This window comes from Sus scrofa, chromosome 1, assembly GCF_000003025.6.
Source record: "Sus scrofa isolate TJ Tabasco breed Duroc chromosome 1, Sscrofa11.1, whole genome shotgun sequence".
In the NCBI taxonomy this organism is placed as follows: Eukaryota; Metazoa; Chordata; class Mammalia; order Artiodactyla; family Suidae; genus Sus; species Sus scrofa.
In genome coordinates, this window is record NC_010443.5 from 129,809,558 (window position 1) to 129,830,298 (window position 20,741).

General features: G+C 54.3%; 1 protein-coding gene across 3 annotated transcripts; it reads right to left on the reverse strand.

The window, feature by feature from the left end:
- Nucleotides 1,983-19,838, reverse strand: TYRO3 (TYRO3 protein tyrosine kinase). 3 transcript variants are annotated; one of them, XM_021097401.1, is made up of 19 exons: nucleotides 19,816-19,838; nucleotides 17,172-17,355; nucleotides 16,831-16,931; nucleotides 15,883-16,053; nucleotides 14,369-14,455; nucleotides 13,496-13,611; nucleotides 11,656-11,833; nucleotides 10,855-11,000; nucleotides 10,152-10,296; nucleotides 9,526-9,655; nucleotides 9,343-9,443; nucleotides 8,944-9,039; nucleotides 8,536-8,616; nucleotides 8,023-8,115; nucleotides 7,170-7,351; nucleotides 6,700-6,809; nucleotides 6,360-6,519; nucleotides 6,038-6,174; nucleotides 1,983-3,470 (listed from the first exon to the last, which is right to left on the reverse strand). In XM_021097401.1, the coding sequence occupies exons 2-19, from the start codon at nucleotides 17,342-17,344 to the stop codon at nucleotides 3,080-3,082; spliced, it is 2,598 nt and encodes an 865-aa protein (XP_020953060.1). In that variant the 5' UTR covers nucleotides 17,345-17,355; nucleotides 19,816-19,838; the 3' UTR covers nucleotides 1,983-3,079. The 3 variants fall into 3 exon arrangements, with proteins under 3 accessions (XP_020953060.1, XP_003121628.1, XP_013848603.1); XM_003121580.5 differs by lacking the exon at nucleotides 19,816-19,838 and adding an exon at nucleotides 19,101-19,483 and having other exon boundaries at nucleotides 7,230-7,351; XM_013993149.2 differs by lacking the exon at nucleotides 19,816-19,838 and adding an exon at nucleotides 19,101-19,483.

The window sequence follows — 20,741 nt, forward strand, 5'->3', positions numbered from 1 at the left end:
ATTTGGACCTGTGAAAATTCTTAAGGACTGTATTTTTTTTTTTTTTTTGTCTTTTGTCTTTTTGTTGTTGTTGCTATTTCTTGGGCTGCTCCCCGGCATGTGGAGGTTCCCAGGCTAGGGGTTGAATCGGAGCTGTAGCCACCGGCCTACGCCAGAGCCACAGCAACGCGGGATCCGAGCTGCGTCTGCAACCTACACCACAGCTCACGGCAACGCCAGATCGTTAACCCACTGAGCAAGGGCAGGGACCGAACCCGCAACCTCATGGTTCCTAGTCGGATTCGTTAACCACTGCGCCACGATGGGAACTCCTGTATTTTTTTTTATTAGTATAGTTCTTTTTATGTGTCTCATACTTCAGCCACTCTTATCATCTACCTCAAACCCCTTGACTGTTATGGGGGCCAAGGTCCAAGATGCTTGAAGGAGAGACGGAGCTGAAAAAAATTACTCATACTAATTTAATTACTAATAGGTAACTCTAACTTAGATTATTTTGTCACACACACACAATCTTATTGAAAATTTTGTGCATTTTTAAAGGTGCTTGCTATTGACAAGCATTCACCCAAAAATGGCATGATCGCCACAAAGCTTCAAGGTGCTCTTTGGAGTGGTGGGAGAGTTGCACAAGCTCTGCTCTCTGACTTAGTGGGTTTCAAGCCTGGATCAACTATTCAGTAACTACATAAGCTTGCACAAGTTACTTGCTCCACATTCCTGTCCTATCAGAGGATAAATATATTCCCATTTTATAGGAATGTTATTTGTATTAAATGAGATAATATACACGAAGTGGGAGTTCCCATTGTGGCTCAGGGGAAACGAACCTGACTAGTATCCATGGGGATGCAGGTTCAATCCCTGACCCCGCTCAGTGGGTTAAGGATCTGCCATTGCCATGAGCTGTGGTGTAGGTCACAGACGTGGCTCAGAACCTGCGTTGCTGTAGCTGTGGCGTAGGCTGGCAGCTGTAGCTCTGATTCAGCCCCTAGCCTGGGAACCTCCATATGCTGCAGGTGCAGTCTTAAAAAACAACACAAACACACACACGCACATGAAGTGCTAGGAACTGTGCCTGGCACATAAAAGGAGCCCAATTATAGCAGAAAATTATTTGAGAGTAAAGGTCTTCCTAGTCAATAATTCCCAATAATCATTGGGATACCTCACAGATAATCATTACCTGCAGTTAAATCTAATCACCAGTAGGAAAGATTCTGAAAGCCACCTCCCTGGAAATTACTTCAGTTCTCATGATCCAGGTGGGAACCACAATCTGGAGTGCCAGCAACAGGTTTTTCAGGATATTAGCTTTCACAAGCACCCGCCCCATTCCATTGCCCTCAGCCAGTAGCACAATACCTGTGTTCCCACACCCCACTACAGAGAGCAGCCTGTTTCTCACACCTCTTGTGGCTTGTTCCCATCAGCTTGCTCTAAAAGCTTCTAAAGTTTTCAGATGGAAACATTTGGAAGCAAACTTCACGCTCTTATATCTAATCTTCAAAAGGCTCACCATGCTCTTTGCCCATTTCTTCCCAGTCTCCTGGCTCTGTTCACATTGTGTGAAGGTGAGAGCGGTCTCGGTCTCCACATCCAGTGACAGACAAGAATCTGATAGAGGGTTAGGAGGCAGCCAAAGCAGTCTCTTTGTCCTTGTTCCAAGATAAAGAACTTTTTCAAAACATTGCATTTTCAAAAGGTTAAAGGTGGTATGGTTATTTGGCATTTTTAGACTTTCTGCATTTTCCTAATTATCTGCTATGTATTCTTTGGGACCTTCTGTAATTAGAAAAGCATTTTGTGCTCAAAACAAAAAACTTGGAAAACACAAAGGGAAAAAAAGTCCCCTTAATCACATCATGTAAAGATAACAGCTGTGAACATTCTGGCATATGTCTTTCCAGACTTTTCTCCATGCAGAGATGCTTCATTTTTTGTGATCTGGGGGAAAAAGTAAACATTTAAGAGACAAAGCCTTGGGTCTTTAGTCTTCAATTTATTTTTTAAACAGCATCTAACAGCTTGGAAAAGTCCCTAAGAGCAAGGGCCTGCCCCACGCATTCCCAGAGGCTCCCGATCCAGAGCTGGGGTCCAGGCTCCAGTAATTCCCCCTCACCTACACACACACCAGCCATCAGGCCAATTTCTCTCCGTCTCTGGAGACCTGGGACAAAAGAAGGCCTCCTTTTTAAGAGAGAAGGTTGGGACTAGGGGATGCTGCGTGGAAGGATCGGACTCAGACACAGCTGCCTTTGTTAGTCTTAGGATATTTGGGGATTTGGTAGCATGCTCAGACAGACTGTGGGAGGGCGTGAAGAGGGGCTCCTGGACTCCTCTCTGGCCTCACTCATTCCTGGGCAAGCCCTACTGCACCCCTTCCTCTTGCCAGGCTCAGTGCATTACCTTTAGAAGCTTGGCAAATGTAGCCTGTGTAATCCAGCACGCCTTGCTATGCCTGGTCAGCTGCACTTTACTCCTGGCCTAGGCAGGATGGGTAACCAGGAAGATGACAATGACTCAGACCCGAGTGTCCCACTGCCACCCCCTACAGGGCTTCGGACCTGACTGTACCAACCCCTTACCAATTCTCACCTAAAGGGGAATAATACAAGGGCATCTCTTTGTGAGGAGGGGAAAACCTGGGCCTTCAACCCCCAAGCACAGGCACAGATGGGCCCCCAGGCCAGAGATGCCTCAATGCATACACTAAAGCAGCAGGGGCAGCACAGCCGGGAGAGCAGGGGCCCACAGGGTTGGACCTACCCTCCCCCAGCCGCTCTCCACACCCATGGTAACCACGGAAACATAACCACCCCCTCTGCCAGCTGCCTGGGTTTAGACAACCAGGCCTGGCCTACCTCCACCCAGCCAAGGCCTGAACTGATGCCAGGCCGGCCACAGAGTGGTTGCAGGAAGAACTGGGATTGGGTCATTTGGTCAGTCCAGGCTTCCAGCACAGCTTAGGAAGACTACCACAGGAGCCTCCACGCCTTGCTGCCTGGGCTGGGGTCAGACGGGGCTTAGTCAGCCAGCACAGCCGGCCACATGGCCCCAGATGCCCTCTGCCTGTGGGCTAACAGCTACTGTGGGGTAGTAGCCCTTGCTGCAGCAGCAGCAGCCCCTGGGCCTCATTGACGGGGCTTTCTGGCTGCTGCTCCTCCTGCTCAGGCCGCTCAGCCAGCCCCCCGGGACTGAGAATGTACCGATAGTCACTGGGGATGCCCCCCACTGCCTCTAGGCCACTGCCATCCCCAGCTCTGCCACTGGCCTGGTCCCCACCAGGCAGCTCCAGGCTGCCTCCCTCAGCAGGCTCCTGAGCTCCCTCAAGATTGATGTACAAGGGGTCCTGACTGGTGGACAGCACAGACAGGCGGCCCAGGACATTCTCTAGCTCCATCCGCAGACATGTGAAGCTCGGGCGCTGCTTGGGGTCGGCGCTCCAGCACTGGTACATGAGCTCATACCTGGGGAGGAAAGGAGGGCGAGGGGAGGTAGTGAGGAGCCAGAGGAGGGAAAAGATGCTCCTTCCCTCAAAAGCAGAGGTCCCTTACTCATATGAAACTGGGATTTAAAGAAAAAATTTATTGGAGTTCCCATCGTGGCTCAGTGGTTAGCCAATCCGACTAGGAACCATGAGGTTGCGGGTTCGATCCCTGGTCTCGCTCAGTGGGTTAAGGATCTGGTGTTGCATGAGCTGTAGGTCATAGACACAGCTCAGATCCCGTGTTGCTGGGGCTCTGGAGTAGGCCGGCAACAACAGCTCCGATTAGACTCCTAGCCTGGGAGCCTCCATATGCCACAGGTGCGGCCCTAGAAAAGGCAGAAAGACAAAAAAAAAAAAAAAAAAAAAAGAACCAGGTTGGCAATGAATATTAAATTAAAAAAAAAAATTATGGAATACACTCATGTATAGGGCTTACTATGTACCTGGCACTCTTCTAAGGATTTTACACTGATTATTAGTTCTCCCAATACTGTGAAATAAGTGATCCCCATTTTACCAATGTTCAAACAGGTATAGAGAGGTTAAGAACAATGACTAAGGCCACACAGGTAGAGTGACGAAGCCAGGTGGGTTGGGTCCAAAGTCCCTCCTATGTTTAGGGAGGCAGGTAGTAGGAGTGTTTTCATCTTGGGGAACACGGCCTGGAGTCAGGGTTATTTTATGGGGCCTGGGGGTCGGGGCGGGGGAGGGATTTGAGCCTCCACCCTTTGTCCTAAATCCTCACCCATTCAGGGGGTCTTAAATCCTCACAGTTCATGGACACCTCTGAGACTCTGAGAAGAGCTTCCAGCCCTTTTCCCCTGGCAGGAACATTTTTTACTTATACTCTTGGGAGCTTTACAGATTCCCTGTGGTCTTATCCCTGCTCCCAGGGAATGCCTCTGGCTGAGGGAAAAAAACAAAACAAACAAAAAAAAAACACTAACGGGAAGGGTTTGAGACTAGATCTAGTCAGAGCAAATTCCTGACTTCCTTGCCTGTGCCCACAATAAAACCCCTAGACACACCCCACACACCAGCCCTCCTGACAGGGGCCTCCAGCGAGGGGGGAATCATGCCAGGCCCTGAGTAGGTCGTGGGAATGGTCCAGACTGTGGCTATGTGACCAAGCTGGGACACACTGTCAAGGCTGTGCCAGGAGCCAACTGGCGCCTGTCCACCCGGATGCCTGGTGGGAGGCCAGCGCCTGCCCACCCTCTGTTGACAACACTAACTCCAGCCGGGCAGTACACTAAGACGGGGCCTGGTCCCCACTGCCCAGCAGAGCCTCAGAAGCTCCAGAGGCCCAGGCAGGCTGCAGCCACTGGAGACCTGAGTGTCCCATCCCTGCCACGCCCCAGAGTAGGAGGGGCAGAGCCTGGTTTGTGGTACTCAAATTTCCCTCTCTCCCAAACTCCAGCCTCAGGGCACTTCAAACCCACTGTCCTAGAGAAAGAGGACCCCACCATTCAGGCTGGGCCTTCCTCTGCCTGTCCCCATTCTTGGACCTCTGGAGGTTCAACCCCAGAGCAGAAAATCAGGAAAGATCATTGTGGATGTACCCCTGCTACTCCCCATGCCCCCAACACACTAGTGGAAAGGGCCTCCGGGGGCCCAGGGAAACTCTGGCTTGCAAGGGGTGGGAGAATAAAACTAAAACAGGCAAATCATAGCCGGGGTCATGGTTAATAGGCACATTCTGAAATCACAGGGATCTAGGTTCAAGTCCCAACTCATTCACTTAATAGCCGTGTGACCTGGGTCATATTACTTAACCGCTTTAATCCTAGTTCCTCATCTACAAAATGGGGATAATAACAGTCTTTTCTTCATCGGGTTAGGGGAGGATTACCTGAAAGAATGCCTGTAAAGGACCCAGCTAAGGTCAGCAATACTATCTTCCAGTCACAAGCGACTCCTGACACTCCCCCTGCAGAGAGTGCATCACCACCCCACCCAGCCCCCAAGGGCTCCAGGCTTCCAGAGAGGACAGGAGGCACCACCCTTCTCCCCAGGATCTCAGTTTGTTATCTTAGGTCTCTCCACTACCACCAAGAGGAGGTTAAGACAAGAAAGGAACCCAACCTCCCGCCCCCAGCGCCCCCTCCTTGTCAAGCTCGGAATGTGATGCAGCAGCAGTTCTCTTCCTGCCCGTGCAGCACTCCCTGAGGGGGCGGGAGAGCTCAGCCTTGGCGAAGGAGCAGGAGCGGGGAGGAGGTGACAGGGAAACCTGCACTGTTGTTCAACCCTGTACCTTCTGCCCTTGGGTGGGGTTCCTGGTTCTCTCTGGAAACTGGAGAAAACAGAGTGATGGGAAAAGGCTGGAGCAAGAACCACAGGATGGTAAAGGCGGAGAGAAAGAAAACTGGAGTGGTAGATGAAGAGGCACTTAGGGGTCAGGCTTCCTTCCAATGACAAAGATGTTTAGACACACACAAGTCCAATGGAGCATTTGAGCTCCCACTGGGCCAGCAGCTGTGGTGGCAGCCATCAGCTGAAACCCCAAATACCTATTTCTTCCCGGAACCCCGTTCCCGGGGCACTCACACGTCCTCCATACACTCCGGAGGCTGTTTCAGGCGGTTCCCGCCGATGAGGTAGTTGTAAATCTCAGCGTTCTCGATGCCAGCATATGGTGTCTGCCCACGAGTCATGATCTCCCACATGGTCACCCCAAAGGCCCACTGCAACAGAATCGAGGTTGAAGGGGAAGTGTCACTAGGCTTCTGGAACCAGGCAGAGTCCCGAGGCAAACACATCTTGGGGCTTAGGGGCCTCAAAATGGGGCAGCCAAAGCCTGGAGAGCCAAAGCCGGGGCCCTCAGAGATGCTCAAGGTCCACCCACACCCAGGTCCACGCTACTGCTCACCACGTCACTGTGCACAGTATACAGGTTGTCAGCCAGGCTCTCCAGGGCCAGCCACTTGACGGGCAGTTTGGAGGCACAGCCCTGGCGATAGTAGTCCCCGCTATAGATCTTCCGGGACAGTCCAAAGTCGGCCACACACACTGTCATGTCTTCCGCCAGCCTGTGCGGGATGTTGGAGGATGGGTCAGCCTTCCCTGTGGCTGGCAGCCTTACTAAATCCAGGGTGTCTTTGCTCCCAAGCTGTCCCCTCAGTGTAGCAAGTACTGTTCCAGGTGGGAGCTGACTGTTAGCTAGTCATTCCTGGCTAGTCCTCCCACCCAAGCCCTCCAGAAGTACGTACATGCAGTTCCGAGCAGCCAGGTCTCGGTGGATAAAGTTCCGGGAGCTCAGATACTCCATGCCACAGGCAATGTCCACCATGAACCGGACCAGGGTCTGCAGGGGCAGGTTCTGGGGCGGGGGGGGTGGACAGGACAAGCTCAGGCTAGACCTTCTGCCCAGCTGAGGCAGGAGGAATGCGGTTCCCTGGCCAGAACGCTTAAAGGCTGCCCTCAGAATCACTGAACGGATGGGGATGAGGGGGTTTCCCAATGCAAGGAAGCTTTGGCTGGGCTGAGGGAGAGCACCCCAAAATCAAGACTCCTCCCATATGGGGCGCCACAGGACTCTTCCCCAAGGAAGGGGCCTTGCCCAGCCTAAATTCCCAGCAGGGATTTGTCAGGGAGAAGAAAACATGTTAGCATAATAAGAGTCAAACTTGGAGCCCATCTTCTCCCAATCAACTTAATCAGTCCTACCCACCAAACCCACCTCTCTCCCAGGTTCTCTGTCCCTTTCCAGCTCCTGGCTGCTCCCACCCCGGGCACTCACAAAGGGGTTCTCCCCAATCCGGGAGGCGAGCAGGAAGGCGTGCAGGTCCCCGTGCTTCATGAAAGGCAGGATGACCATGGGAATGGGGAGACGGCCTTTGGCCCTGCTCCGGAGGCTCACCCCTGGGGACAAGGGAGAGTCAGCGGGGCACAGAAAGGTCAAGGGATGGCTTAGGCATCTGCATGAACCTCCACCGGTTCAGACCAACCTCTAGCCCTAGCTGTGCTACCTCTTTTTATTTATTTATTTATTTATTATTTTTCCCCCTTTTTTAGGGCCATACCTGTGGCATATGGAAGTTCCCAGGCTAAAAGCTGAATCAGAGCTGCAGCTGCTGACCTATACCTCAGCTTGTGGCAACACCATATCCTTTAACCCACTGAGTGAAGCCAGGGATCAACCTGAATCCTCAGGGACACTAGTCGGGTTCTTAACCCACTGAGTCACAAAGGGAACTCCTCTGCTACCTCTTTCCCCATAAGTTTCCCACTGGCTGGTGACTACCCAGGAGGGACTCTGGCTGACCCCCAATCTCTGGAGCATCTTCTCTGTCTCCTCCTCCTCCTTCTCCTCCTCCTTCTCTGTTCACATGAGCAATCTTCACGGCACCAAGTCTGCAAACTGAACCCCTTACCTGGAGGCTGATGAGATTTCATCCAGGCCCCTCCTTGCTATTTTGACATCGGCTTACCTGCCAGGCAAGTCCAAACTTCTCTCTCACCAGCTGCCCTCACATCAGGGGAGCACAATTTTAGCCCTATTTTACATCTGCCTCCCTGCAAAAGGGGCTCACCAACAAGCTTGGCCACGTGTGGGTGGTCAAACTCCTTCATGCAGGCCGCTTCTCTGAGGAACTCTTCAATGTCGCTTGAGGCAATGATGTCAGCTGGGAGAAAAGGAGGGAGGGAATGAGGGACATGTGCCCTCCAGGGGCCCAGGAAACAGTCTGGGCACGAGCAGGAGAAACCCCCATGGACGGGTGCTATCCAACGATCTCTCCCCTTGCTCATGCCTTCCCTTTGGCTTGGACAGCTGAGTAGCACAACCAACCACAGCTTTAATCACCCCTAGTGCGACCACAGGACAGTCACTGCTACAGCAGAGGTCAAAAGGCTGTGGCACCAATGAGTATGGATACATGCCTGTGAATTATTCACAAGGTACAGACAGCATCCCAGTGAGTGCTGACTAATTCTCCTTGGAAAGTCTAGGGGCCCAGCAGAGCCTGCTTCAGGATCAGCCACCCCTCTCACCACCCCCCAAAGGACACCATCACCCCATAACTATAGTACTATTCTCCACTCACCTTTCAGCATCTTTACGGCCACTTTCACAAAGGAGCCATCCTCCTGCTTCAGCTGGGCTTCCCTCACTGAACCAAACTCTCCTAGGAACCGACCCAAAGGATGGTGAGTCCCCTTGGCCTCCTGTCCCCCACAGGCAGCCCTCCCAGATGGCCCTTCATAGGGACACAAAATCACTACACTCTGGGGCCACTGGAGGAGGCTCCCTCATTCGTAGGCAAAGCAAAGTATATTGGGAGTAACACCTCAGCCCTTCTCGTCCCCATTCCCCCAAATATCCCAAACCCAGGAGTCTACAAGCAAATCCTATTCATAAGAGCTGACCCAAATCCACACCCTCAGAGTGATGACAGCAAACAAACACACCCAGACGTGGCAACTCATGCCAGTCCCTGCACAGCCCCACACACCTTTGCCCAACATCCGGCCCAGGGTGAACTGCTGCTCTGGGATGAGCACATCCTCCAGTTTGTCCTTCAGCTCATCGCTGATGCCCAAGCTGTCCACTGTGGGGAGCAGGGTTGGTCAGAAAGGGGAGGGACCCCTCTGGTTCCTGATACAAAACCCAACTTGCTTCCCACACCCCAGACTCCACCCTCAGATCAGACGTAAGCTTAGTTCAACTCTTCCACAGCTAGGTTGGCGACCTGCAGGAGGTGGGTATATGTCTTTTCCACTACTCTGTGCTTGGGACTCATCAAGTTCAGATCAAATGAATCAAGGGGAAATGAGTAAGTCATTGGTCAAGTGACTGCAGGTAGGGGCCCAAGACAGCCCATTTTCCCCTCCTGCCATTCCCCATCACTCACGTGTGGCCTCAATGCGCTCAGGCCTTTCTCGATTGAAGGACCGCGCTGCCCGGAAGTGAACAGCTGGCTCCCCACGGGCCATAACGCTGTCAAAGGCTTGCCTAAAGAGAACCCAGAACTTGGAGTCAGCTCCAAGGTCTTCAGTCACCACCTGACTCTTCCTCCGTGTCCCCACCCTCTTACCCAAACCGTGTCTCCTTCCGCCTCTTTCGAAGCAGGATAAGGGCCAGGGCAGCAGCTGTCACTAGGGCTGTCAGCACACCCAGGACCACAGGCACCCAAGATGTGCGGCTGTGGGGAGGGCCATGCTGGCCTGTGGGAGACAGAGATAGTGGCATGAGCTAGGCTAACAGCAAGAGGAGGCCCTTTGAAATTTTCCAGAGATGGCCATCTGGCCTGGTCAAGAGGCTCCTTTCAGTCAATAAGATTCCCAAGTGGAGGGAGTTCCCTGGTGGCCTAGTGGTTAAGGATCCAGCGTTGTCACTGTTGTGGCTTGGGTTTGATCCCTGGCCTGGAGATCTTTTGCAAGCAAAAAAAAAAAAAAAAAAAAAAGTCCAAGTAGAAAGAGGCTCCAAAGGAAGAGCCAGGAGTTACTACGCATATCAATGACAGAACCTGGCTGTTGGGACCTACAAGGTGCCCAGGGATTTCTACACTAGTAGCTGTGGGGCAGGGAGGAGAATGAGATACAAGCCTGGCCTCCACTGTTTGAGTCTTTGGGCGTATTAAGAGAGGAGGCGCTGCCAGGCTCCTCCCACCAGTCTAGGCTGCCCCTCCATCCCCTGTCCCCTCCCCCTTACAGGCCTCACCTGCGTGGTCATGAGGAGAGACCACCAGTGGCTGACTCCAGGGCCCACAGCCAACTGCATTGGAGACGCACACACGCACAGTCAGGTCCTTCTGGGGATCCCAGCCCGTCAGGTTGGCCCTGGTCCCCTCCACTGTCAGCTCACCCTGCAGCCAGGAAAAGCCCCCACCCACACTGAGCCTGAGGAAAAGGCCTCCAGCTGAGGCCTGAAGGCAGAAAAAGGTCGAACTAGGAACACAGGAGTCTAGGGACACTGTGGGTTCAGGGGCTGCAGGCACACAACCTGCTGGGAGTCATCACATTCCTGCTCCAGGCTGCAGAGGCCTCTCCTGAACACAAACAAGGCTCAGTCCGCAAAAAAAAAAAAAAGAGGCAGGGCTGAGGCCAGGAATGCAGAGATGGGGGATGGGAGGGAAATGGCGGGGGAGGGGGGATAAGAAAGCCTTATCTGTGTCCTCTCTTGGTTTGTACAGGAATTCGCTTCCTGCTTTCTATTCAAAGTGGACACTGGAAGCAATCCTAACAGGAGACCTAAGCCAGCAGGAGTGCAGCCTGCAGGGGAGGGCGGGGAAGGGTAGACTCCCTGGGCTGAAAGGCCCACCAAGGCCCTCAGGCTCACCAAAGACAGCCATTCTGAAGTCCTAAAGGCCTCAGAGCCCTGAGGACAGACCCTAACACACTCGGAGGCTGGAGGCTTCCCTTACCTGGGTTCCGTTGTCTTGAACCCAGGACAGTTTATAGGGTCCCAGGGGGCCTTCCATAGGGCCCTCAGGGATCACTTCTTCCCATTCCAGGATGAGGCCTGATTCTGTGCGGATGGCATGGAGGTTCTGGGGAGCGCTGGCTGGGGCTGTTCCCAAAGAAAGAAGGCTGCTAAGAGCCCTGCCCTTCCCATGGCCACTACCCCATGCGGGCTTTTGCAAACAACTTCAAAAAACTAAACAGCTCGGAGAGCAGCAGGTGGAGGAAGAGTCCACCTCCCACTTCTAACTGCTCTCACCTACCGTCCTGAACCACCCCAGCTAGACAGGGCCTTGCTCTTCATCACCTTGGTTACTGCCTTAGTGGCATCCTTCACTACTCTGCTCTCACGGCCCGCTGGCCTCTTTGCAATCTCTAGCAAACTCCCAGCAAGTTTGTGCCAAGGATCGCTGCACTCTGTGCCCCCTTCCTACAGTGATTTCCCCCAGGTATGGCTCCCTCCTTATCACTCAGAGCTCAGAGCTCTGTACAGGGTATCCCTGGACCACCCTAGGGTAACTCTTGGCCATCACAATTACCTGGTCTTTTCTGCTTTCCCTGTCTGTTCCATCCACTAGAACTACAGCTGCATGGGGGAGGGGGGTTATCTAGTTCACAGGTAAGCAGCAGAGTGTTTCCTGAAGGAAGCATGATCCTCCCTCTCAGGTAGCCTTCTCTTAATCAACTACATTCAGAACCGGAGCCAACACCACCCCTCCCCTGCTCAGGCCCTGCCCAGGTACTCTGCTCTGTAGGTCCCTTACCTAGACCCTTTGTCCGAAAGGGTACCCAGTCAGCATATGGAGAAGGCCCCAAGGCATTGGCACAGCGAACCCTGAGGCTGTAGTTGGTAGCAGGTGCCAGGTCCCGGAGCAAGCACGTAAAAGGTGGTACAGGGACCACGACAGCCAGGACCTCCCAGCCTCCTGGGGCCTGCGTCACCTATGGAAAAGCAGAAGACTAATAATGTAAGGGAAGGAGGCTCCTATGGCCCGTGAGAAGAGACGGAAGATGGGTTAGGTGTTAGTATGGCTCGGGAATTTGAGTTAACACCTCCTCAGGTCTAGCAGCACACACTGGCAACCCACTCCTTCACGCCCACTCCCACTCCAGGTTCCACATCTCTCCATGTTTTTGCAAATGTTGTTCCTTTTCCTGAGAATACCTGCTCTTCCTAGCAAAGTCCAACTCATCCTCTAAGATTCAGCGCAAATACCACTTTCTCTGTGAAAGCCTTTCTCAAATACTTGAGAGAAATTCGTGCCCCTTTGTGCTTGATGCACAATTATGTTAGAATGGTTACCACACTTTGTTTACATGCCAGTACAAAGGCTCAGAGCTTCTCACAGGCAAAGTAACTGGGAGCCTAGGGGTACCGTGAACCAGGCTTGCACCTTACATCTTGGGACCCAGGGCAAGAATACAAATGGAGATCCGGTTGGTGTACCATACAGCTAAATATTACAGGGATGGAGTTCCCTGGTGGTCTAGTGGTTAGGATTTGGCACTTTCACCACTGTGGCCCTGGTTCAATCCCTGGTCTGGGAACTGAGATCCCACATCAAGCTACTGCACACCACAGCCAAAAAAAGAAAAAAAATTCAGCTAACACAATATTAAGTAAAATATTCTCTATCTTAATTTATTGACAAACAAAGCCACGAATCAACCAGGAAGATCAGGTTTGCATTTATAATTCTCCAAGGATTTGGAGTCCCAAGCCAGAATGTGGTGGCATAAGAGCCAGCCTCCAGGCCAGGGTCCGCACCATGAGAGACATTACGTGTACGGGTGTAGACAGCACTGCCTGCATACCCACCCCTCTAAAAATGGCTGCCCTTTGGGTTCAGAGGCGCACATACCATAGCATGATAGATCCTGGGGAGGGTGGATCAGGGAAGGGGCCCATACAGGCCCCAGAAGCAGATTCAGGTTAAGGGGAGAGGGGTGTGTCCTGCTCGTCTGGATGGGCATGTTCCCCTGGCTCTAGGGATTCCTTGTTCAAGGACAAGGGGTGCAACCAAAGGAGGGCCAGAGTGGAGTCCTTTAGTGGTGGAGCCCAGAACAGGGGCCTTTGCAGCCCAGAACTGTCTCAAACAATTTCCAAGGTGCTCATTAAATGCCTTTTGAGTGAATAGACAAAATGAACAAGGCTGCATTGCCTCTTATTTTTAGTATCACCTTAGGTAGCTTTTCTTCTCTCTGGGGCCTAGGGGCCCTTCTGGTCTCTCTCTTCTCTTTTGGCATGAATCATGGGGTGGGGCACAAAGTACAGGTATGAAGAAAAGTCAAGGGTTTGAGGTTTTTTTGCCACATAAGAAGTACTCTTCTTCCGGGCATCCCTAATCTGCTCTAGCAATATGCTTTCCAGCCTGAAGAACGTTTGGGTTGGAGCCGATCTGCTGTCACTTGGTTGCCCGAGCATCCTATGATAAAGGGCAGTGGCCAGGCTGTTCCTCGTCAGCCTGGGAAGGACATCTGAATAGCTGGAGACTAAGCCCCACGGGCAAGACCAGGTAAATGTGATACCACTGTCAACAAAGTGCCATCAAAGCAGCCAGAACAAGCCTGGCCAGATGAGTCTGTCCCGCCCTCTCAGCCTACCTGGACTGTACAGGACTGGAGCAGGGCTCGGCCATCAGCACCTGGCATCCAGGCCACGCTAGCATTGCTGCTGGAGAGCTTCGTCACTGTGATGTTGAAGGGGGCTGCAGGCAGTGCTGTGGATGGGGACTGAGAGTCACTGCCCAGGAAGGATGGGAGAGGAGGGAGAAGGCAGGGAGCCGAGCCTTGAGTCCCTCCCTAAGTTTCCCTCCCCCCAAACTTAAGATGGCTACTTAGCACTCCCAGGACCACGGTAATACACAAGCCAAGCAACTGGCAGCAGAGAGCTGCTCATACCTGGGAGAGTGCCTAGGCTGTGGAGAGAGGTTGTTTCTCCCTGAATCAGGGGCCCCTGTCTGACCAAGGAATAGGATGAGATAGTGGGTGTGACAGGGGACAATACCTCCGCCTCAGGAGGTTCCCATGAGAGGCAGCTGCCCCTGCAGCCACAGCCCATTCCTGCATACTGGCTCGCTTTCCCTCTCCACCACTCCGGTCTGCACACCAGCCTTCTGGGTCTCTTCTATCATTTTGCTAGGCTGTTTTCCCCACCCCCATTCCCTTCACAGGGGCTGGCAGAAGCAAGGTTAGGCATGAGCCTTGACCATCTCCCGCTGGCTCCCTCCCTCCCTCGCTCCCAAAGACTCTGCTTCGTGATGGGAAATCTGCTGTGACGTCAGGTTTCTATTCTCATCTCAGCTATGGCAGGGTCTCAGGTGCTCCCACTAGGAATGGAGCTTTGCCAATTAACCCCTCATCCCTCAGATCGCAGCAGGACCGAGGTGAGCTGGAACAGCAAATCATTCTAACTTCACCGCAGCCTGCTGAGACTGCCCTTGCCTCACCGACCCTCCCTCCCCGGGGTCCCCCTACCTTGAAGACGAACCGTGGCTGGGCGAGAGGAAGCCAGGCCTTTTAGGTTGTGAGCTTCACAGGAGAACTCGGTGCTCTGGGTCACCCCTGGGGCCAGAAAACCTCAGTCAGCCCCCCACCCCTGCCAAGCAGCAACTCCCACTCAATCTGGGATTGAGGAAGGGGGAGAGTTAGGCTCTGGATCTGAATTTCCTATGAGTCCCTCCAGCCAAAGGAAGGGGTTAGGCAGCAAGGGCCTGGATATCCAATCCCAGGGCTGGGGCTCTGTTTTCTCATCTTCCAAATGGGAGAACTGTGAGAACCAACTGATGTAACATATGTCAAGTGCATGGCACACAGTAAAGCCCTCCCACCCACCTCAACCCCAAGCTGCCTCCCTTTTCTGGTCACTCCAATATTGCACATTCCAGAGTCCTTCCCCACTTGCTCTGTGCCATATCATTGTTCTGTTTGCAGATTCTCTGCCTTTCAATAGTTCTCCACTCCTTATGAATGTGTCTTGTCTCCCCAATTATACTAACTCCTGGGGGGCTGGGTAGATGGCTTCTATTTCTCTTGTATTCCCTTGATCCCCTGCAGTGCCTAGCACAGTGTGGTGTGTGGAGTAGGAGTTCAGTGAGTGCTTATTATCAAGCTGCCTGCCTGAGGGTCCCAACCACGCACATCTGGCGAAAACAGAACCCAACCTCCCTTCTAATCTGCTCCAGCCCAGTGCCTCTTGAACAGGACCTGCCCTCGTTCCCAACAGATCCTGCAGTCCACCCTCTCAAGGTTTGTGTTACCAGGGGACTTGGCAGATCAGATTCCTCCCCTCCCACCTGTCACTACATGAGACCAAGCTCAGACTCCCATCTTTTTCAGCCAGTTCAAGCTGCCACCAGAAACATTAACTTTGTTTCACAGATGAGCAAGCCTCACAAGCATGTGAGGTACGTGCCTGAGGATCTTGGGGTTCAGGTGGGTGTGCTGGCTGCTTTTGGTCTGTGTGGCCATGTGGATGGATACAGTTATTTGGGGAAAAATCTGGAGATTTCTGGAGACGACCATAGGAGAGAGAAAGCCCCAGTATCTTTAAGCTGGCTTCCCCTCCCCCTCTTCCTTCCCCCTGCCATTCCCAACTCGGCAGCCTGAGACTCTTGTCTTCTAAACAAGTCTGCCAGACACTCCTCTTAGCTCTGCGTGGGCTGGTTCCTGGCTCCTTTTCCCTTGGGAGGGGTGGGGGGGATGGGTGCCCCGGTCCCATACAATCATCTCCCAGGGCCAGCTGTGCACGGCCTAGACTGCTGTGAACTGAAGAACGAGGCCCCAGCATCTCCTTAAGCACACGCATAGCAGGATCACCGCTAATTAGCCCACCCAGCCCGCCCAGCACACCTGACTAATGAATTTAGTACTGGTGCAGCTCACGTAGTCAGGCACTCTGGACACTCACATCAGCGAACTCAGGGATTTAAGCAGATCCCAACTCTGCCAGCCTCACCACCCCTGCTCAAAGCCCCTTCTGAGGCTCTCACCTGTTACATTTAACACAGAAGGAGAAGGAGCAGGTCCCCCAACCTTCGTGCCTCCTCTCCACCAGACAATGGTAACAGGTTCTGGGGGACCCACGGCCTCACAAGACAGTTGGAAAGGGGCATTGGGTGGCACTGCCAGGTCTTTTGGCTCCACAGTGAAAAATGGCACACCTAGGGAGAAAAATGCAGTTGGGGAGTGAGCCTTGCCACTTCGCAGCTTCCAGCTGCCCAAACCACAAGTCTGCTACCATTTGAAGTTCTTGACCCCACAGGTCCCACAGGCCCTTATGATTGGGTCAAGTGCAAAATAGGCTTCTAGCATGAGGGAGGGGTGAGCTTCTCTTCTTTGGTCCCCTTAGGGACAACCTTTACTGCTGTCCCCTTGGGCCTGATGGGAGTCTCCCTTCTCAGACCTGCTCTAACAGCCCTTCTCAAAGCCAGGGAGGCAGAGGGTGGGGAGCTAGGGGAGGGGCAGTAAACAAGGGGGAATGGGCAGGAGCTTTAGCAGAGTTCTGCTGGCAGGCCTCAGATCCAGTTCAGGGCCCTTTGTTACTTTCTTAGTCACTTTGTTTTCCTGGGTTGAACAGCTCTGAGCTCCTGCAGCTGCAGAGCTTTCTTCCCCTCCCCCACCCCTCCCCCTTTGGGCTTGGCCACTAGGCAGAACAGGGTCCAGCTCCAGATGGGTGATGGAGGCTTGTTGCTCAGATAATGGAAACTTGACTGTACCCCTTGGGTTATGGGTCCTAGTTGCCCCCTTCGTTCTCAAAGACCCAGTGAGTATGGGCTTCCATGTCTGGGCTGGTTCTAGAGCCCAGCATAATCAGGCCCCAGAGAACAGTGGGGCAGCCCAGCTTCCACTGAGCTTTCTTGGGCGGAAGTGTGGTCACTAGCAGAGAGCAGACAGCACCTGCTCCAGGTTGACATGCCCAGATGGTTCTGCCTCCTCACCTTCAACAGTGAGCCACACTGGCTGGGAGGTCTCAGTTTCGCCTCCATCCTCCACCTGGCACCAGTACCGGCCCGCATCAGAGCGCTCCACTGACTTCAGGCTGTGGAAACAGGACAACAGGCCTCCCAGAGTCAAAGGGGGCAGCTCTGCTGGGCAGACTCAATGGGTGCAGCCTGCCCCCACTTCTGGAAGTTTCCACAGGTTGCCAAATTAAAGGAAAAACAAACAAACAAACCACAGACCTCTGGACATCAGTATTGCCCCCAGCTCCCAAACCCCAAGGAAAGAGCACCACACAGCCCCAGGCTGGCATTCCATGCCTTCTCCCACAGTCCTGCACCTGAGGAAGCCAATCCAGTGCTGCTCACTGACTGGGATGTACACCTGATCCACGCTCTGGACCACAGCCCCGTCCTTCACCCACTGTATCTCAGGCTCCTCCATCCCCTCCACGCTGCAGTTGAGCTTCACCGGCTGCCCCTGGGACACTGTCAGCTTCACAGGGGCTCCCATGAGCTTCAGGCCTGAGAAGTGGGAAGGAGAATGTGTCATTCTGCTTGGGAGGGACCCCATTTCTGGAAAAATTCCCCATCTTCTTCCGGAACTTAAGTTCTGTGTCAGAAGGGCTCATTCTCAACCAATGGCCAAGGAAGCAGAGGCAGGACAGTGTAGGAGGGAAGGTGGCCTGGACCTGGGCTGAGGAAAAGAGCATGGCAAGCTCTCCTGGCACCATTTTGCCAAGGCCAAGTTCCTCCCAGCCATAAGGAAGTGACCTCTTCCCCATACCTCCCTGCTGGGCGATGTTAAGTTCAGGCCCAACCAAGAAAAGGAAAATAAGCCAGGTTGCAACAGTGGGACGCTCTCATACACCTGGGGCAGATACTGTACCCAGTCAGTGCAAGAGGCAGCCAGCTTTCCCCCGAGGGGGTGAGCCCAGACCCTGCACTGCTGCTGGCATCCCCCTGAACCCCACCTCTCAAGTGTAAGGAGGCTGAGGAAGGGAAGGAGGGGGTGCTCCCCTGAAGCAGAGAACATATGGCTGCAGAACCACGTCAGATCAAACACATGGCAGCCTTCCTGGCAGCCATCCGCTCTATTAATACCTGAATGTGTGCAGGGGTGGGTGCTAGGAAGGTAGGAGGCAGAAGGGAGGGGAGGGGCCCTGAAGAGGGAGCCCAAGACCCCTGAGCTACTGTCACACCAACAGAAGGCCACCCTTTGAACACACACACATACACACACACACACACACACACACACCCTCCTGGTTTCCTAGCATGTTTTTAAGTGGAGAGGGGCAGGTGAACTATTCACAGAGCTGAAATCCAATTTTGCTTCTTCTTCCCGTCCTTGGCTGTGTGAAACTAAGCAAATTCCTGGACTCTCTGATTCTGAGATACACACCTTTCCACTTGGAAATAGTCACAGTTGCCTACCCTTTCCTACCCTGAGGTGCTGATAAGGCAGGGGGTGCTGTCTGTAAAAAAGGTGCTTGTTCTGTGGCTGCTGGTCTGGCCTGTCTCTTCCATACCCCCTTCATCCTCTCAGAACCAGGCACAGGGCAAGGAGGGGTAGCCTCACAGCCGATACCCGCCCAGCAGTCCCAGGGGTGTGTAATGTGAACTTGGGGATCCCGGGTGCTACAAGAAGCACTTCCTGCCACTGGCAAATGCCTCAGTGGCTATGTGGGAAGCAAGGCTAAGCAAAGACCAGTGCAGCCACTCCAACATGCTTGGTTTCAGGAAGCTCGGAGTGAGCACAGGGACTAGAGTATGCCCAGGTGTTTTCTGTGACTAGGTAATCTCACAGCCCCTGTACCGACATGATGTAAGGGTGCCTGTGGTGCTCAGCCCCAGCCCCTGTGGCTTCAGAGTGAGACCTTCGTGTGTGGGGCAGGCAGAATGGAGTCCCCAGTCCCGGGAGGGAAAAGCAAACAACTAGGAACATCGAGGCGGGAAAATCCTGTCCCAAACACCCCCCGCTGACCACTCAGCGCTCTGCCCTACTCCTCTCCCTTCCACCCCGACAGAAGAGCCCCGGACGCGAGAAAGTTGGGGGCGGGGGCCCCGACCACAGATCCAGGTGCGAACACCCGGCTGCGCCCCCTCCCCCCAGTGCCCGAGCCTCGGCCTTCCAGCTTGGGTCCCCCAGCCCAAATCTCCGGCCCGCCCAGGCCCGGGGTTCGCCCGGCTGCTGTCCCCGGGCTCCGACCCCAGCCGCGCCCCTCCGCAGACCCCGCTTTCCGCCGTCCCCCCGAGCCAGCCCCTACCTGCGGCCGCGGACTCCGGGAGCAGCAGCGCGGCCAGACCCGCCAGCAGCAGCAGCAGCAGCAGCGGCGGCGACGGCGGCGGCAGCGGCAGCGGCAGGAGCCCCGACCGCCCCATGCTCCGCCTCAGCGCCATCGGCGGCGACGCCGCACCATGCCGGGCCCGGCCCGCGAGCGACGAGGGAGGAGGGAGGAGAGGAGGAGCGGCGAGGTGGGGGAGGGCAGCGGGAGGGCGGGGGGCGGCGCTGGGGCCGCGCTCCGAGACCCGCGCCCGCTGCGAGTCGCCGCGGCGGCCGTCAGCCGCACAGGGTCCCCGGGGCCGCTCCTGGGCCACCGCGCTCCTTCCACAGCCGTCGCCGCCGTCGCCGCCGCCGCCGCCGCTGATTCATGTTCTCGGAGCCGCCGCCTCCTCCCCGGCCCGCCCGCCCGCAGCCCGAGCTCGTACCGCCCCCCCGCGGAGCCCCGGGCGGCTCGCTCCGAGCGCCAAACCCGCGGCTGCCAGCACGGTCTCCAGCCGACCTCCACCCACAGACCTCCGCAGACCCGGCTGGCACCCCCTGGCCCAGCTACCCCAATGCCGAATCCGAGGATCTGGTTCGGTCCTCTGGATGGGCACCCCAGCCACGCCCCTCCTTCCCCTAAATACACTCCAGCATCTTCTCAAACCCAACACACTGATCCTTCCTTCGAAATTTTGCTAGAAGCCTCTACCGCGCACCCCAACTTTTCTCCACACTCTGATGCCAGAACCCAGCATCCTCTTCTCAGGACAGAAAGTACCTCAATCCCCTGAATACTCCCAACCATCGGGCCTCCTGAAATTGTCGCGACTCAGTGCTCCCCCCACTGGATCTACTAGGACACTTTCATGCCTCTTTGATGAGCCTTTCACCTATATTCCCCCTATGCATACTCCATTTCCCACCCCTTTATCTCCATGACTTCGGGCCTTCCGTCTTGAGTTTTCCAAGATCTTGGTAATTCTCAGGTTTTATCTGCAATCCCCACGGCTACAGTACATAAGTCAAAGCCCAGTGGCCTGTTTCTTTGGGGCGCTCATTCTTCCTAGTTGCTTCCTCTGCTTCTAGCCTCCATCTCTCAGGATGTGGTGTGAAAGTTGGGTATGCCCTCACAATATCCAGGAAAAATACTAGCTATTATTGGTTGTCCACCTTGCACACAGTAGGCACTCCATAAGTAAACAGACAGATGCCTTGTTAAATGAATGAATAATTGCCTCAGAGCTTGGCCTGCCCCACAGCGAGTAATCAAGGGGGTGGCTGTGCCCACAGACATCCTGTCAGGCAGATACAGAACTGGTTCCAAATCCAGCCTACCAAATGTTCCCCTCCTCTTGCCCTTGCCTCTACTGGTCCCCTGGCGCCTACTCCAGAAGGCTGTTCCCAGAAGTCTTGAGTGGGGAGGAGAGACAAGCCACCCAGCATCCCCCACCGCCACACTTCCATTTCTCTGCAGCCTCATTGGATCTTTCCAGGGATTCTCCTTCTGAGCAGCAAGGGCCTGCCTATTCCTCCTCTTGGCCAGCATCAGTGCTTGTTTATTAATTATACTAATGATAACAACAACAGCAGTGCTGGCAGCAGCCTTGGACCCAGCTGGGGGCGCCCCCTGGTGGCAGCACAG

Excerpts from the sequence above, each read along its gene's own strand:
- TYRO3 (XM_013993149.2), bottom strand. The coding sequence starts at position 19,233 with ATGGCGCTGAGGCGGAGCATGGGGCGGTCGGGGCTCCTGCCGCTGCCG. Across the intron at positions 17,356-19,100 it reads CCCGGAGTCCGCGGCCGCAG|GCCTGAAGCTCATGGGAGCC; the intron begins GTAGGGGCTGGC and ends CCCACTTCTCAG. Across the intron at positions 16,932-17,171 it reads CACTGGATTGGCTTCCTCAG|CCTGAAGTCAGTGGAGCGCT; the intron begins GTGCAGGACTGT and ends CTGTTTCCACAG.